Source organism: Eucalyptus grandis, chromosome 10, assembly GCF_016545825.1.
Source record: "Eucalyptus grandis isolate ANBG69807.140 chromosome 10, ASM1654582v1, whole genome shotgun sequence".
Classification (NCBI taxonomy): domain Eukaryota; kingdom Viridiplantae; phylum Streptophyta; class Magnoliopsida; order Myrtales; family Myrtaceae; genus Eucalyptus; species Eucalyptus grandis.
The window spans coordinates 21,315,572-21,330,800 of NC_052621.1; the positions used below are offsets into that span (position 1 = coordinate 21,315,572).

The 15,229-nt window shown below is 37.4% G+C and overlaps 1 protein-coding gene and 1 non-coding gene across 2 annotated transcripts; one reads left to right on the forward strand and one right to left on the reverse strand.

Moving 5' to 3' along the window:
- Positions 1–1,574: 1,574 nt before the first annotated feature.
- Positions 1,575–4,622, forward strand: LOC104422236 (DNA repair RAD52-like protein 2, chloroplastic). Its single transcript, XM_010034491.3, has 4 exons — positions 1,575–2,101; positions 2,234–2,271; positions 3,042–3,133; positions 4,213–4,622. Exons 1-4 carry the CDS (start codon positions 1,578–1,580, stop codon positions 4,348–4,350), a joined length of 792 nt encoding a protein of 263 aa, XP_010032793.2. The 5' UTR covers positions 1,575–1,577; the 3' UTR covers positions 4,351–4,622.
- A 9,769-nt stretch (positions 4,623–14,391) lies between these two features.
- LOC104422237 lies at positions 14,392–15,156 on the reverse strand. The gene is made up of 2 exons (XR_005546820.1): positions 14,767–15,156; positions 14,392–14,664 (listed from the first exon to the last, which is right to left on the reverse strand). It is a non-coding gene; the product is annotated as an uncharacterized LOC104422237 (transcript).
- Between the last annotated feature and the right edge of the window lie 73 nt (positions 15,157–15,229).

Sequence of the window (15,229 nt, forward strand, 5' to 3'; positions counted from 1 at the left end):
CCGTCCATGGCCAAGCCACCCCTCCATCGTCACAGCGGCTCATGGTCGTGCCTGTCCATATCTGCATTGGAGTCATCCCCCCAGATCTAGTCATGTCCATGGCTCGTGAGGAGGCTTGTCCATAGATTTAGCGGCCATAGACGGTTAGTTCAAGATCCTGATGGCCAAGAACTACAAGCTCAAACAGCCAAAGAAAAAAAACATAGAGGAATAGATGGTAGGGAAAACGGTAGAGTTTGAATGCAACCATAGATGAGACGACCGAAACTTGAACGCAACCATGGACAAGCAGCGTCATGGATGGGCAAACCACAAAGACGATGGAGAGGGTTGGTCGCGGGACAACGGTCATCTTGGACGTGGCACCATCGGAGGGAGATAGGGAGGTTGGGCTCAAGGTGGCTGGAGATGGAGGAAGTGTAAATGAGAGAGAAAAAAATGAGGTGAATTGGGATTTTTTATTTTGTTAAATTAAATCCACATTAGTATATATATGTGTCGATTTGTAATTGGCTCACATGTTGCGAACCTATTTTCTCGATAACAACATATCTAATAAAGGAAATGAAACCCAAAGGAAATGTGTGCAGCTAAAGTGGAAAAATTCCGATTATTCCCTTAAAGTAGCCTCCTTTTTTTTTTTTTTTAAAAAAAAGACCCTTGTTTCTGACTTTATTTCAAATGAAACCCTATATTTGACAATATATATCAATTAGTCTCTACCGCCTAATGCCAGTGGCAATAGTCGCCGGCCAAGGTGCACAAGCATCTCACATGCACGAATTTGGGAGCAATTTTGTCCAAAATCACGAACCTATATATCGAGAGAGAAGGGGAGAGAGATGCAAAGCGGAGCCTAGGCAGCTATTCCTCATTGAGTTCAGACGAACTCATAGTGGCCACCATCACCACGACCTCTGCCACCTCCAATCACATGCACTCAGAAAAGGAGTGAATTCGAGGAATTGGCCTTATTCCGAATACTAGATCAAATGCCGTAATTGATCTCGGTCCCATGCTCAAATCTTCAAAACTAGAGCTAATGCAAGAGAAATAACTCGTCTCTTACTAGTAGGTGAAAGCCACTACAATCATGGCACGACCTCATAATTCAAGAATTGAGATCTACAAAATCTTAAGAAAAATAGCAAATTGAACCATAACCCAACTTGAAGACATTAGTGTAGTAAATGCTTTGAGGCTTTAAGATTGACTATTTATATTATGACAACATCGATCAAAAAATGAGTTCGTTCAAGTGATGGACGTAAGATCTTCATTAGTGCTCGAGTGCCACCACTGTTATCCTCCAATCCCCATACTTCTTTCTTTCTCCCCTCCTCTTTCTCTCTCTATCTCACCTCAGCCGGCCACTTTTTCCACCGGCGATGAACGCGGAGGGGCAAATCGACATAAGCCGGTCGAGTGTAGGGGTTCATTTGAGACGAAATCAAAGTACATGGGGTCATTTGCGAAAATAATTCCACCTCAGGGACTCAATTGAAATTTTCTCGCAAGAGGGGGTAGGTAGGTAAACGGTCCAGTGCAGCCAGCAAGCTACCGCGCCAACCGTCCCCATGACTCCACTTACCCCAGCTTCGTCTCCCATCTCCCCACACAGCCACCCTCTCCGTCGCGTCTCGCCGGAACCGATCACGCCGCCGCCGCCGCCGCCGCCGCCGCTGGCACTGCGGATCAGCTCCTCCGCCCTCCTCCCGAAGAGCTCGCCATCTCCGTCTGCCGGAGCCGACGACGGTGGCTCCGTGAGGCCGGCCTCCTTCGTCGATCTGAGGCCGCGCGCACCAGCCGGGCTCCGCCTCCGCGGCTTCGTCCGGGCGGGCGGCAACAGCAACTCCACGAACTGCAACGGCGGCGGCGGCGGCGGCGGCCAGAAGAAAGGATCGGTGCCGAGCTCCAACTACGTGGTGCCGCTGGACAAGTCGGTGTCGGCGTCCTACTCCTCGTGCATAACCCGCCCCCTCGCCGAGATCCTCCGGGACCTCAACAAGAAGATCCCCGACAACATCATCAAGTCGCTCCCGAATGCTCCCGACGCCGATCCCGATCACGACGCCGATCAGGCCTCCAATCACATTCCCTGGTACAGTTTCGTCCTTCGTTTCGCATCGAGATGGTTCGCCATGTCGACAGCGTGCTTGTATATCCGATGACGGAACGTTGATCTTGTCTGATTTGTTTTTCCCTTCGGATGATTTTCGATTCTGTCTTTTAGGTTCCATGCGAACCGGATGTTGAGCTTCTACGCCCCCGGTATCTTCAATTCCTCAGCTCTCTCTCTCTCTCTCTCTCTCTCTCTCTCTCTCGCTCTGTGAAAATTGATGAATTTCTGTTTTCTGTATCATTTGAGTGTTGCATGAGCCTGCATTGCGCGGCTGATTACGTCTTTGCTTGTTAATCTGAGCTCTCTGGTTTCTGCTTGTGGTCTATCGAGTTCGATTCAACAGAAATGTTTGTGCGCCATTGCAAACCCTTGGCCTGTTGAAAAATTGCTTCTTGCTTCCTGATTTATGATCATAAACTGTGCACATGATCCCATCTTCTGTGTTGAAGCTCTTGCATTTTGATCAATGCATTTCAGCCACATCGCATTCTAAACCTTACTTGCAAAATCCTTATGTTATCCCAATTACTGGGTTATTTGTTTCTTTTCTGTGAAGACTTCATAGGGGCCTTGCCAGTTATTCTTATGGTCGGTATTGTTTAGCACTTTCGGATCATCTAAGACACCTGTGATCTCACTGGTGGAAGTATTCAGTATCATCGGAACAGTTATTCAGCAAGCATTTTCACTAATCAGCTAGGAACCATCAGTAGACTTAATTTGGATATGTACGAGGTCTACTTCTGGATTAATCTCTCATTGCATTCTTGATAACTCAAAAGCACTGCATTTCACTCCTTGTTGACTATTCTCTGGATTTCCTTTTGGCCACTAGCTATTCTCTTGATTTGATGCCTGCATGAAATGGAAACATGAGTTTCTGCACGTCTCTTCAGATATTCACTACTAGTTTCCACAGGTTGGTGTGGAGAAATACGCGACGTTATATTCTCAGACAATGGAAGTGTAACCGTGGTGTATCGGGTCACAGTACGAGGATCGGATGGAGAGGTGGGCTCTCTCTTTAAAATGTTTACACGTGGCTTGCATATCCTGCAATTTGTCTGTTTTGCATGTTTGCAGCATAAATGTGCTGTTCCCTCAATTAATATGGGTTTCCATACTCTCGTTCATTTCCAATCATGAATATTACTAGTGTAATCTAAGAAAAATCAAATTGCAGTATTATTTGATTTAGCAAGACCTTGTGTTTGGATGACTTAGCCTTTGACCTGATATCACTGGCTACTGAGTTTTAGGATTGGTTTATTATGAAATGTGGATGTAGTGTATGCTTGAGCAACTCAAAATTACTGTGTCTCACAAATGGTAGAAATAAATGTGTCTATTGTAGAGTTGAAATGATTGGCAAATATATTGTGGTTCTCTGGTTATATTAAGCCTTTAATGATGGATTTGAATATGTTTTACAGGAGGTATATGTGGTAAATACCTCATATGGAGACAATCTGATCATTGCATCGTGCTTATCAGTGGTTTGTGATTGGCATAAGGTAGAGATTAGTAACTAAGGAGAAAGATTTGTGATGAATCGTTATGAGCAGTAGGTATAATGCAAACTGTGGAAAGGAGAGGAACGGACAGAAGAAATTTAGTAGCTTGTTTGCTGGTTACTGTACTTATGGCTGTGAACATGAAAGTTGGGAGAGAAGAACTTTGTTGCTCTTCATTCATAGTCAAACAACAGAAATAGAAGTCTTCTAGGTCAAAATCTTTAAGGAGTGCTGCGCCTTTCATTACAGGAAGGACAACTAAAGTTTTATGATTGACAGAAGTTAACTTTGTCAACAAAAAGAAAGAATGATAAATATTATGCACATCTGAGCAAAAGAATGATAAATATTATGTCATCCATATTGGTGAGGCACCAGTGATTCTAAATAGCATGATTTCATATGGTCCTGAATGTTGGGAAAACCACCATATGCATACAGCAAAATATCAGGTGGACGTGAGAATCATCATATATGCCATGGAAAATTTTCAAATCACTAGTTCTGTTGTAAAGTGAATTGGTTGAATATACCTCTGTCATCCATCCATAGCTGTAACTGACCCTACTTCAACAGGCGCACCGGGAGGCAACTGGGACAGTATCACCTGCCGCTGGTCACGATGCAGATCCAGTTGCTGTGGCAGAGGAAATGGCTTTCTGCAAAGCATGTGCTCGATTTGGTCTTGGTTTGTATTTATACCATGAAGTATAGACGTTAGAGATCATACATGGATCTACTCTGCTCACTCAACCGAGAAGAAGGGAGGTGCCAACGGAAATAAACAAGTGATGTCACTTCGTATAGGCATATGAACGTAGCTTTGGATTGTTGCGATATACCAAGTCGAATATTTTTTTGTTGATTATAATTTATGTTGTTTCATTTCACAAAGATGAGCATATGCAGTTTAAGGGGACATTTAGAACTGCTAAAAACTTCAAGGAAGGATTGGGAAGGTCTTGTTCTGACCAACATTGACTTTACCTCACCCATTTTTTTTTCAGTTTATGCATTTAACTCATGCTTTTTTCTCAAGCAGACAAGAACGCTGCTTTCAACATCTATTGAAGGATTCAGGGTAACAAGAAGCATAGCCCTTACATGTTAAGCACGAGAGAGAGACAAAACTTGATCGAGTCAGCGATAATTTGAAAAAGGAGAGGCGCTCAATAATCTAAGGAGAAACAATTTATTTTTCACGAGATCATCAATGAGATTAACTCTAAAGTTGAATTGTTAGTTCAGAGCTCATGATTGAATGATAACGTCTTACTTTGCTTACAGATGTTGAACTCTTATTCTGAGTTCAAAGCTTTTGAGGAGGAAATCGTTCTACTGTATAGCTTCTTAATCTCAGCATTGAAAGCACTTGGGCACCGTTCTTTTCATTGCATCTTAGGGAGTTAAGTCGTCTTTTATTAAGTGATATAAACATAAGGATAGTAGATTCTCGACACTAATTTTTGTTTTCGGCTTTAACCCTTTTCCACACTGCGCGCGCAAGTCCACGATTTCCGGTTCCAAATGTTGAATAATGGTAATGATAATAATGATAAGAGGAAACTTCAATTTTCATCTCATTTATCTTCAACTCATTGAAAAATAATGGAACAATAAAAACATTCAGGGGGCATGTATCATGACTTTCGAGAAAGCCATTTTCATTTCGTTGATTTGAATTTAGCGAGAGAGATATGCGGTTTGGAAATTAAGGAATGGAGAATTTTTACTAATAAGAAGATTGGGTGGAAATGAGTCCTCGGTGGCAATGAATGAAATTCAGGATATGTCAGGCGATAGATATTTTTCTTAGCAGTGCGTTTCCTGTTGACAAGGATTGATTGCTCACGTGCCCAGAATTAGTGATTGGCCTGGTTTGTATTTTTTTTTTTTTTTTTTTTAAATATGTGCACTATAAATCCTAAAATTTATTGTGAAAATGCAATTAAGAGCATAATCAAATTATAAAACTTATCAAATTGATGTAATTGAGTTATTTTATTAACACCATCAATCTGTCTAAAGGAAAATACTAATGTGGCATTTTTAATCACTTTTTGCTTTAAATCTTATTTAAATAGTAGCAAAAAACTAAAAAAAGCTAAATACTTTTTAAAAATTGAGAAAAAAAGTTGTAAGGATCATGGCTGCCCTTGCCACCATGGATAAGGGCAGCAGGCCATTGGCGTCACCACCCCTATTGTCGGAAAGGGTTGGCGGGAGTTGGCGGGGCTTTGGGCCTTTGGCCAAGGCCGATGGCCCTTGTCAATGGTAGGCGAGGGCTCAACAATCCTTACCCAGATTTGCGCAAATTTACTACAGGTTTATTAATTTTGAATTTTTAGTGACCTTAAAATTAATTTAAGATAAATTTATTATAAATATATTAATTTGGAATTTTTTGTAATAATATTATTCTTTTTTTTCCTTATTTATCTTTTAACTATCTTCCTCCGCTCCTACCGACCAAAAAATATTAAAATAAAAATTCCTCCGCTCCTTATGATCCCGATCACAAACCACCGTCGGATTGGTCTAATGAAGACCATTGGTCAAAAAAAGCAACCGCATCCGACTAGGCGGACTCAGTGGCGACACATCTTGCCCCACTTGCCTTGGGGGATGCTGCCCCCCAAATTACCTTTCATGAGAACAAGAAAAAAGAAACTATATTTCAGTAACGTGAAGCGTGGAGGGCACGAGCGCAACCTGTCTCTTTAATCTGCTGATTTTTTTTTTTTTTTTTTTTTACATATAAAAAAAATCATACACCATTTTCTAATTTCTCGATTCGATTAATAGCTTGAGGACCGTGACCGCTTGAGATTATTTTTAAGTGGGAACATAAGAACACGAGTGACATCAGTTGCATTCAAATTAAGCACTTAATTACTCAATAAATCCTTTTTATGCAAGACTAATGAAATCATAGACCTTACTGTAAAATAAAGTTTTTGTAAATCCCTCAATGAAAATGAGCGATCAAAGAAAGTAAATTTATTTGGGCTACCCAAAACTACAATAATATTTCTCTTAGGCTAGGTTTTGTCACGTAAAAGAGCATCGACTTTAACTTTAATCTCCATTCAAGTCCAAACTGATTTTCGTCTCATACTTTATTAATCTCATTAAAAGGCACAAACTTTCAGTTAATACCTAGATGTAGCCATCATGAAGTTTCAATTGAATGACGCCATTAAAGTTTCGACTTGCCACACGTATTTGGCGACCTGTAACTATCGCACTGATCTTGAAATTCGAATAGTTTTGAACCAATTAGGAGGAAACATGAGCACTTTTAAGTTTGAATTTTCGCAGAAAAATAAAATAAAAATCGAAATGGACTGAAGAAATGACTTACCCAGGTCTAATGAGGCACAAACAAGTGGCTCGCCGAATTCCAGCAATGCACGGAAACTGAGAAAATTGGAACCATAAAGTCGCCATCGGTGGTGTTCAAAAACAGGGGAAGCACTCGGAATATGTGCAATCCTTCCATGTCAACACAATCGTGACTCGCCAAGCTGTGACATCCAAGCCAAGATTTGGTGATATTTTACTAGAAAAATAAAATTCCGTGCTAAAATTGAATCCGAGCTAAAGTTGTTGTTTTATATGAGACAACAATACAAATAAAAGAGCTTGAATCGGAATTGAAACCCAAGCTAAAGTTGATGTTTTCCTGCAGTGATCTGTGCATTAATTGCTTACAGTTCTATCCATTTGAACAATTTGGCACCACATAGATCCACAGCGAGAGGCTTGTAGCCGCTAGCAATAACAACTTCTTCAAATTCTAAATTTCTCTTTAAGGCTATGGGGCTCTTTTAGGCGACTAAGCCAGAAAAAAGGATGTGATGGTGTACTCTTTTAACTGCAATCTGCGCCCTCTAGGCAGCAACCTAAAACCAAGTTTTGCAAGGCATTCGATTACAACAAATCCATCGTCACCTTCAACCCCGAGCCACGAAAGGTCAGGCAGTGCTTCTGGGTGTCCTCATAACTGCTAGGCAAACAAGGGCAGCATCGAAGGGACCATTAGTCCTTGCTTCCAAGCAATAACATGACATAACGCCCATTCTTTCTGTCTTTTGCTGAATCTTTCCATGACCCGATGGGTAAGCTGATGAAATTAGTAGTTTATTTTGTCCACTTGGTTAACCAACATCTCAAAGTGTAAATGAATTGTCTACAAACTCCATCGTTCACTTCTCATTAGCCAGAGGCAAGCCAGTCTTCGTGATTCTTTCAAACTTCCACTCAGGAAGAACTCCGTAAGAACGCGCGATATTGACTCGGAACATTCCAATAGGGAGGTACCGGACAATTTGGAAAGAGGGGTTTGGTCTCGACAGGTAAAAGGGGTTGTACACCTACGAGACAAGCTTGTCGGGCAAAGGGGTGTATTCAAATTTTACACATGCTTCTTATTATAAAGGCGCAAATAATTATAATTCCGGCAAAAATTGATTTCTAGAATGCTATTTCTATTCTTGAATGAGTTTCTAAGTAAAAATATACGTTTAATAATGAAAAAAAATTTATATTCTCGAAATAAAAATTCATTTAATATCGACACAAAATTTCTTGCTTCCTTACTGCGGTGGACATCAATTGACAATGAGTAGATAGTTAGCTAATAGAGAGGATGAACGATGAGAAGAGTTTTTATTTTTTAATTTTGTTCTAAACTTATTTTTGGACTAAAAATTTGTTTCAAAAATAGAAAAGTGAAATTGCATTGTCAAACGGTTTTCTATTCCAAACTTATTTCTGAAATAGAAAAATAGTTACGGAACAAAAATATAATGATTATCATGCATGTCTTAAGTATTTCCCTCGACATAGTATGATATAGTTTTCGATAATAGAGTATAAATCGGAAATAGGACACCGGTGTTATTTTGTACCAGCAACCTAAGTAGCACCTACACCGATATACGATATGACACAATATAACACACCGACACAACGTTTCTCAAAAAATAGAGAATTCCGATATACATTGTATATTAATTATATGATAAATTATCATTTTCATAATTATTTCAATCAAATTAATTTGATTCAAATTCATAAATAAATAAATAAATAAATAATAAAAGCTTATAATGAATTTACATTAGAAACATTAACCCACCATTTATTAATATCATTCATTGTTTTAATTTGACAAATCTAACTCAATTTCAAAAAACCATAAAATACTTGGAGGAAAAAGAAGAAGAAGCAATTCATATTTTGGACTTGCGTGTTAAAGTATGTCGGAAGAGAAAGAAAAAATACTTGAGGGTGAATTGTGTGTCACGGGAAATTAGAATTAGAAGAGAAGAGAAGACTATGGTTTTTTTTTTTCCTCATTTATTTATTATTATTGTTTTTATATATTTACATTTTGACTCATTATTTATTAAAAAAATTTAAAATTGATTTCGTATGTGTCAGTATAATGTGTCGAAATTTCGAACTCGCATGTCGAATTCTTAATTTACGTGTCGGAAAGTATTGAGAGAATTGATTAGGTGTTCGATTTTTCGACATCTGTTGATCGAGTATTGAAAAGTATCATGTTAAAGTGTGTGACAAGAAAAGAAGACTCTCGAAAAGTAGTACTTCCTAGTAAACAACCATTGACCATCGGCAATTTTTCTTAATATTCTTTGAACGAAAGACTTAGAAAAAAACGATGGGGAGTGTTGGATATGCCATTTCCTTGATGTTCGTTGAATTTAGCGAGAGAGATTTGCGTTGGGAATTTTTACTAATCAGAAGATTAGGTGAAAACAAGTCCTCGGTGGCAATGAGTGAAATTCAAGAAAAGTCAGGTGATGGATGTCCTTCTTAGCAGTGTGTTTACTGCTGACAAAGATTGACTGCTCACGTGCCAAAATTTGTTCGACCTGAATCTCTCTCTCTCTCTTCCTCCCGCAGTCAGTGTATCACACGCACGTTGAAATTAACTAAGTGATATTTCGAGTTTGTTGTGTAATTTGCAGGAATTATCACGTTTTGATAATTAGTGATTAGCCTGTTTGTATTTCCTTTTTCTATTGAAAAAGGTAAAGAGGTGCAATTAACCTCAAGTTGGCGGGAAAATATGTAATACCATATGTGGACTTTTATTTTATTTAATATGATCTATGAATTATTAGAAAAATTGTCTAAAAAGTCTTAAACGCATTGCATTTCTCCCAATTCAATCTTAAACCTTTTAATTTGATCAATTGAGTAATAAATTTTTTTACGGTTTGCCAATCAAGTTCATCGGCGATTTTAACTAGAAATTGCTAATGCGGACACTTGTCTTACGTGTTGAAGTTGATGTGAACAAATTTTAGTAATATTTTAATATTTTTATCTTTTCTTTCCCTTTTTTTCCCCCAAACCCCAAGTCGGCGAGGTTGCGGCAACCCTTTCTTGGCTTGGGTGAGGTGTTGCTACCCTCGTTGGGCATCCGTGCCCTCAATGCACACAAGCAAGGCATATGGGTTTGGCTGACCACAAGCGAGGGCAATGACCCTCGCCTAGACCTAGTCGAGGGCCACAGCTCTTGCCCTTTGGTCAGTGAGGGTGCCGCGGCCCTTGCCTAGTACCCTTGCTTGTGGCTAGCTAAGGCCTAGAGTAGGAGAGGATGTCGTGACCCTCGCCTATGAGTAGAGAGGTTTAGGAAAAAAAGGAAAAGAAAATATAATAAAAAATTATCTATCTCACCGGCGATAATGTCATATAGGACGGCTGGTGTTCATGTAGGTAATTTTTAGTTAAAAATGACTGGATGGATTTAATTGACAAAATGTGAAAATATTTCAAATTCAATTGGCAAAATTGAAAGGTTTATGATTGAAATATGTTTAAAATTTTTTGAATAATTTTCTCATGAACTATTTGTAAATATTTAATTTAGTTCCTAAATTATATAAAAATGTTCAATGATGTCCTTATGTTAATTCAAGTTAATGGAATTTGTTTGATTTGAAATGGCTTTCAATCCATTAAATTTAAATGGTGGATAAAAGAAAAAGTTACACTGGACTATCCAAATAAAATATTTATATAATATTAGGATATAATAATTCATGTCATCATATAACAATAGATATGTTAATGGTCTAACTTTTTTTTCCCTTTTCTTGTGTTCTCCTACAAGATAGCATTCGACATATCCCAAAGAAGCGGGTAACGCTGAAGTGTTTAGAACGCTGAAGGTATGATGTTAAATGTTCTACATCATTCACCAGAAAGAAAATAATCATCCAAAGAGACTGAATAAAATTCAGCAGAACAGGGAAAAAAACACACAAAAGAACTGTTTAAACATTATATATATTTTAAGTGAATAGGATGCGAATGGTAGGAGGATGATGTGGCCTTTTCTCTCTTTTTTTTTTTTTTTCAATATTTTGGTTGAAAATTGGTCGGTGTATTTTCTTTATACTTTTCGCTTTTCTTGTTGCGTGATTTTGGCCCGATTCTCTTAAAATGCATGCCATTTGCCCAATTTTTTATTTTTATTTTTAAGTATTAACTTTTAGCCGGTACCTAAGTCTGACCTTATTAAGTTTCCATCCAATGATATCTTTAAAGATTTACATATCGTTCTTCTTGTACTCAGCGACTCACAGCTATCATTGTTAGAGCTGCTGCTGGAATTTACAAAGTTTCGAATCAAGTAAGAGAAGGAGATGTGAGCTTTAAAGTTCGGAATTTGGCGACAAAAATTGAAATGGACTAAAGAAATGAGTCACCCTGGGCAGATGGGGCAATAACGAGTGATCCGCCAGGTTCGAGCATGTCCAGAAACTAAGAAAAACAAAACTTTGCACTTGCGGTTGTCGACATCCGAAAACAGGGAAACTCTTGGATTGTGTGTGATCCTTGAATGTCAATCGCGAATCACCAAGTACATGTGAAATTACACGTGACATCATTAATTGCATAATTGCACGGAAATTGATGGGGCTAGATTCGTTACCAACTAAAAGCTGATGCTTATAAGGTAAAAGGACTGGAACTCGATTTAAAGTCATTGTTTTCTATAAGAAAAAAAAGTTTGAGCCGGTGGGTGCTTTTAAAGGGAATTGGTCCCTTTTAGCCAGTGGAGGCGGTGAAGAGATTTTCTCAGTATGTATCTTTTTGTCCTCTAACAATATTGAAATTTCAACTTGCTGCTGTTCTTTTTTCGTAAATTTTGAAAAAAGAAATTGAAAGTTTGATTCTAATTAAGATTCTTCAAATGATAGTAACAACCAAACAATTGAATATGATTTACTTTTCAAATGACATAAAAATCAGAATTGTATGGCACTCTCAAATCTTAATGATATATATCTGCATGTATCATTTCCTATATGAGTTAATATCATGAAAAATCTCAAATTGATACACATATGACAAATTTACTACAAACTAATTTTTTTTTACCATAAAAATTCTAAATTGGTACATTTATGATAAATTTTCCTTTCGTTAGTTTCCGTTAAACCGTCAAATTTACACTAGTTTGGAGTTTTACCTTTCATTTGTCATGGATGTACAGGGATTTGTGGTTTTTTGTAGTATTAATTCAATTCAGCGAAACAAACAGATGATAAATTTATCACAAATGTATCGACTTAGAGTTTTTATAGTTAAAAAATTAATTTGGAGTAAATTTGTCATAAGCATATCACTTTAGAGTTTTTTTTTTATAATATTAATTATTCTTAGATTAACTTAATTTAACTAAAGACAGAAACATACGAGGGCTATGTGATTATGACACGGGAGATGATATTTTTAGTTGATAGAGATTTTTGTCATTCAAAAAAAAAAAAAAATCACATGAAAGTTGATATTTTAATTAGCGAATTCTAGATAAAAGGTTCTTGCTGAAAAAAAAAAAGAAAAAGAATTCTAGATAAAAGGTTAACGAATCAATCACTTTTTTGATAGAAAACGAACGACTTCCTCACCACGTGCGATGCCGTCAATCTCAGTAATGAACAATTAGTTTACTTTATCTACGAAACTTGATGTAATTTTGTTTCGCTCATCATCTACACACATAATTAGCGAATCTATGTACTATTCAATAATTATGCGGACATTTCTATTTTTACTTAAAAGGAATATTTAGAACTATATTTGATTATTTGAACTGCCATTGTTCTCTAGTCATTAGATCATCAAAAATCTTTTGCACTACACGAACGATTGTTTCTAAGCAAATCTTGGTTTTTGTTTTCCTTGTGATGCCTTCACAATGTCCAACGCTTATTCACGAAAAGGTCTCAAATAACCTTAGATAACTAATTCACCTCTCTGGGTTGTTTGTACCTAATGTGTTTATCTATTTGCTCATATCCCATCGATATGTGAATACATTAGACAATCCAACGTCAAAGTACACATTATTGGATTATAGAACTGAGACAAGTCACGTAGAAATTAATTAACGGTAAACTAAGACGCTAAAATATAGAAAATCATTAAATGAACATAATAGTTCCATAAATTGATTGTCCTTAGTGAGAGAACCAAAATCAAATTAGGCTTCAAATTAATACTTTTAGGCAATTTTTAATTAAACAAAAAGTCAGAACCGTGCAGTGCACAGGAATTCCACTAATGTGAAAGAAAACCTTCCAAACCAAGACAAAACCACTCACTTATGGCCTATTTGGTTCTTTGTTCTTAACAAAAGTAGCTTCTTTGTTGTTAAGAACGATTCTAGAATCAAGCCTTTTTTTTTTCTCTTTTTTTTTTCTTTTCCTTTTTTTCTTCTTCTTCCTCCAATCGGTTGCTGGCATCGGCAATAGTTGGCAATCTCGTCGAAGCCTCGTCGACTCGAACCTCGACCTCGCTCAGATCTAGCGAGACCAAGTTCACTTAGCTACCAGCAAGGCTCGACCTCACCTAGCGACAACGAGGCTCAAGCCAAAGAGGCTCAGCCTTGCCGGGGGTCAGCGAGGCTCCTTAGAGGCGATGACTAGCTAGAGGAAGAAGAAGAAGAAAAAAGAAAAAAAGAAGAAAAATGTAATAAAATTATTAAAAAATTAAAAAAATTCTAAATCACAAAAAATTTTAAGGTCGTACAAAATGCATTACTATTCTAGAAATAAAAAATTTTGTGCAATTATCAAACGTTTTTGAATGCTCAGAAATTTGTTCGGGAACAAAATCAGAATAAACCATTTTTAAGTAAAAATTATTTTGAGAAACAGAATGGTTATAAAATACATCCTTAATAATAAAAAAAAAGTGATCTTATTCTTCTTCAACCTTTCAATCAAAATCGTCTTAAATGGAGAATGAGGGAGGGCTTTTCATAATGCTTCGAAACAAAAAAATTAAGTATTCTGAACATTTTAATAGCAGAGGTTTCAAAGCCTATATCCTTATCCTTCTTTGGAGAGAAAAACCTAAAATTGTTATTAATAAAGGAAGTCAACAAGATAACAGTGTTGAGAAATGTCTGAGTGAGAAGGGCGCATATTGATGGATCGTGTGCGTATTCCGGTTAAGGCAATTTCAAGTCAACATGACGCGCACGAAATCCACGTATTCTCCACCCAACATCAGCTTTTTATTAAATTGGTGTCCATGCCACTTGCATTTCAATTAACTATTGAAAGTATGACAATAAACATATTAAAACATAAAAGAGATCTAATTGAACTATTTGAAAGTTCCGATTTGACATTGCATGTTAGCCAAAAGTGATTTAATGGAACCGACTGATAATTCAAGTAGGGCAGTGCATATTGATAAACGTTCACAAACTAGTAGCATCATTATCTCTTTTAGTAATACAGGCTAAATTTTGTTTGCATCTTGATTTGAAGAAGGCAAGAGATGTTGATCCAATGCATTTTACAAATTCACTTCCCAATTGCTCTATAAAATGTTGGAATTAATTGGGAAATGAGATCTCCCCAGGAGCCTTCCCATAATTATTTCTGGTGCCACGCTGCCAAGCTGTAAACATCGCACTATTCTCGTAATGTCCGTAGAGAAGTTGGCTCTGTAGTGAAAACTATAAATCGCCTGGTTGGAATTAGTAAGAAATAAGAAGATATTCAAAAGTGGATCTTCAATATTATTAACAACCGGACACAATAACACATGAAAAATAACTTCAAAACTTACCATCTCTAGTGAATGCTCCAAATTTCTTCACATTGAAATTGCGAAGTTGCTCTAAACTGACTGTAGAAAGTGGCATTTCTGGTGGTACTTGAACACAAAGCTCACGCGAGACTTGTCCCATGGTCGGTCGAAACTGTGGATCAGAGTGCAAGCATGCAAACGCTAATTTGGCGATTAAGACCAAATTTTGCGCTTCTTGAAGATGAATCCTAGAGAGTGAGAGACGTTGGTCAAGCACATCCTTCAACAGCATCGGCGATCCAGTTTGGCTAGAGGATGAACAATCCTGTAATAAAAGGTCTCCCGGATGCTTTCCCATGATTGTCTCTAATGCGACAATTCCAAAGCTATATACATCGCATTTTTCGGTAGGAATCATAGAATAAGCCAATTCTGCAAATGAGAAATTCACTTTATTTTTATCTTTATAACCTCAATCATAGGTTTTAATCAAGTTCACATA

What these genes read in the sequence shown, in the direction of transcription:
- LOC104422236 (XM_010034491.3), top strand. Translation starts at nt 1,578, where the DNA reads ATGACTCCACTTACCCCAGCTTCGTCTCCCATCTCCCCACACAGCCAC. An exon ending in GCCTCCAATCACATTCCCTG is followed by an intron (nt 2,102 to 2,233) that starts GTACAGTTTCGT and finishes TCTGTCTTTTAG; the next exon opens with GTTCCATGCGAACCGGATGT. An exon ending in GTTGAGCTTCTACGCCCCCG is followed by an intron (nt 2,272 to 3,041) that starts GTATCTTCAATT and finishes TAGTTTCCACAG; the next exon opens with GTTGGTGTGGAGAAATACGC.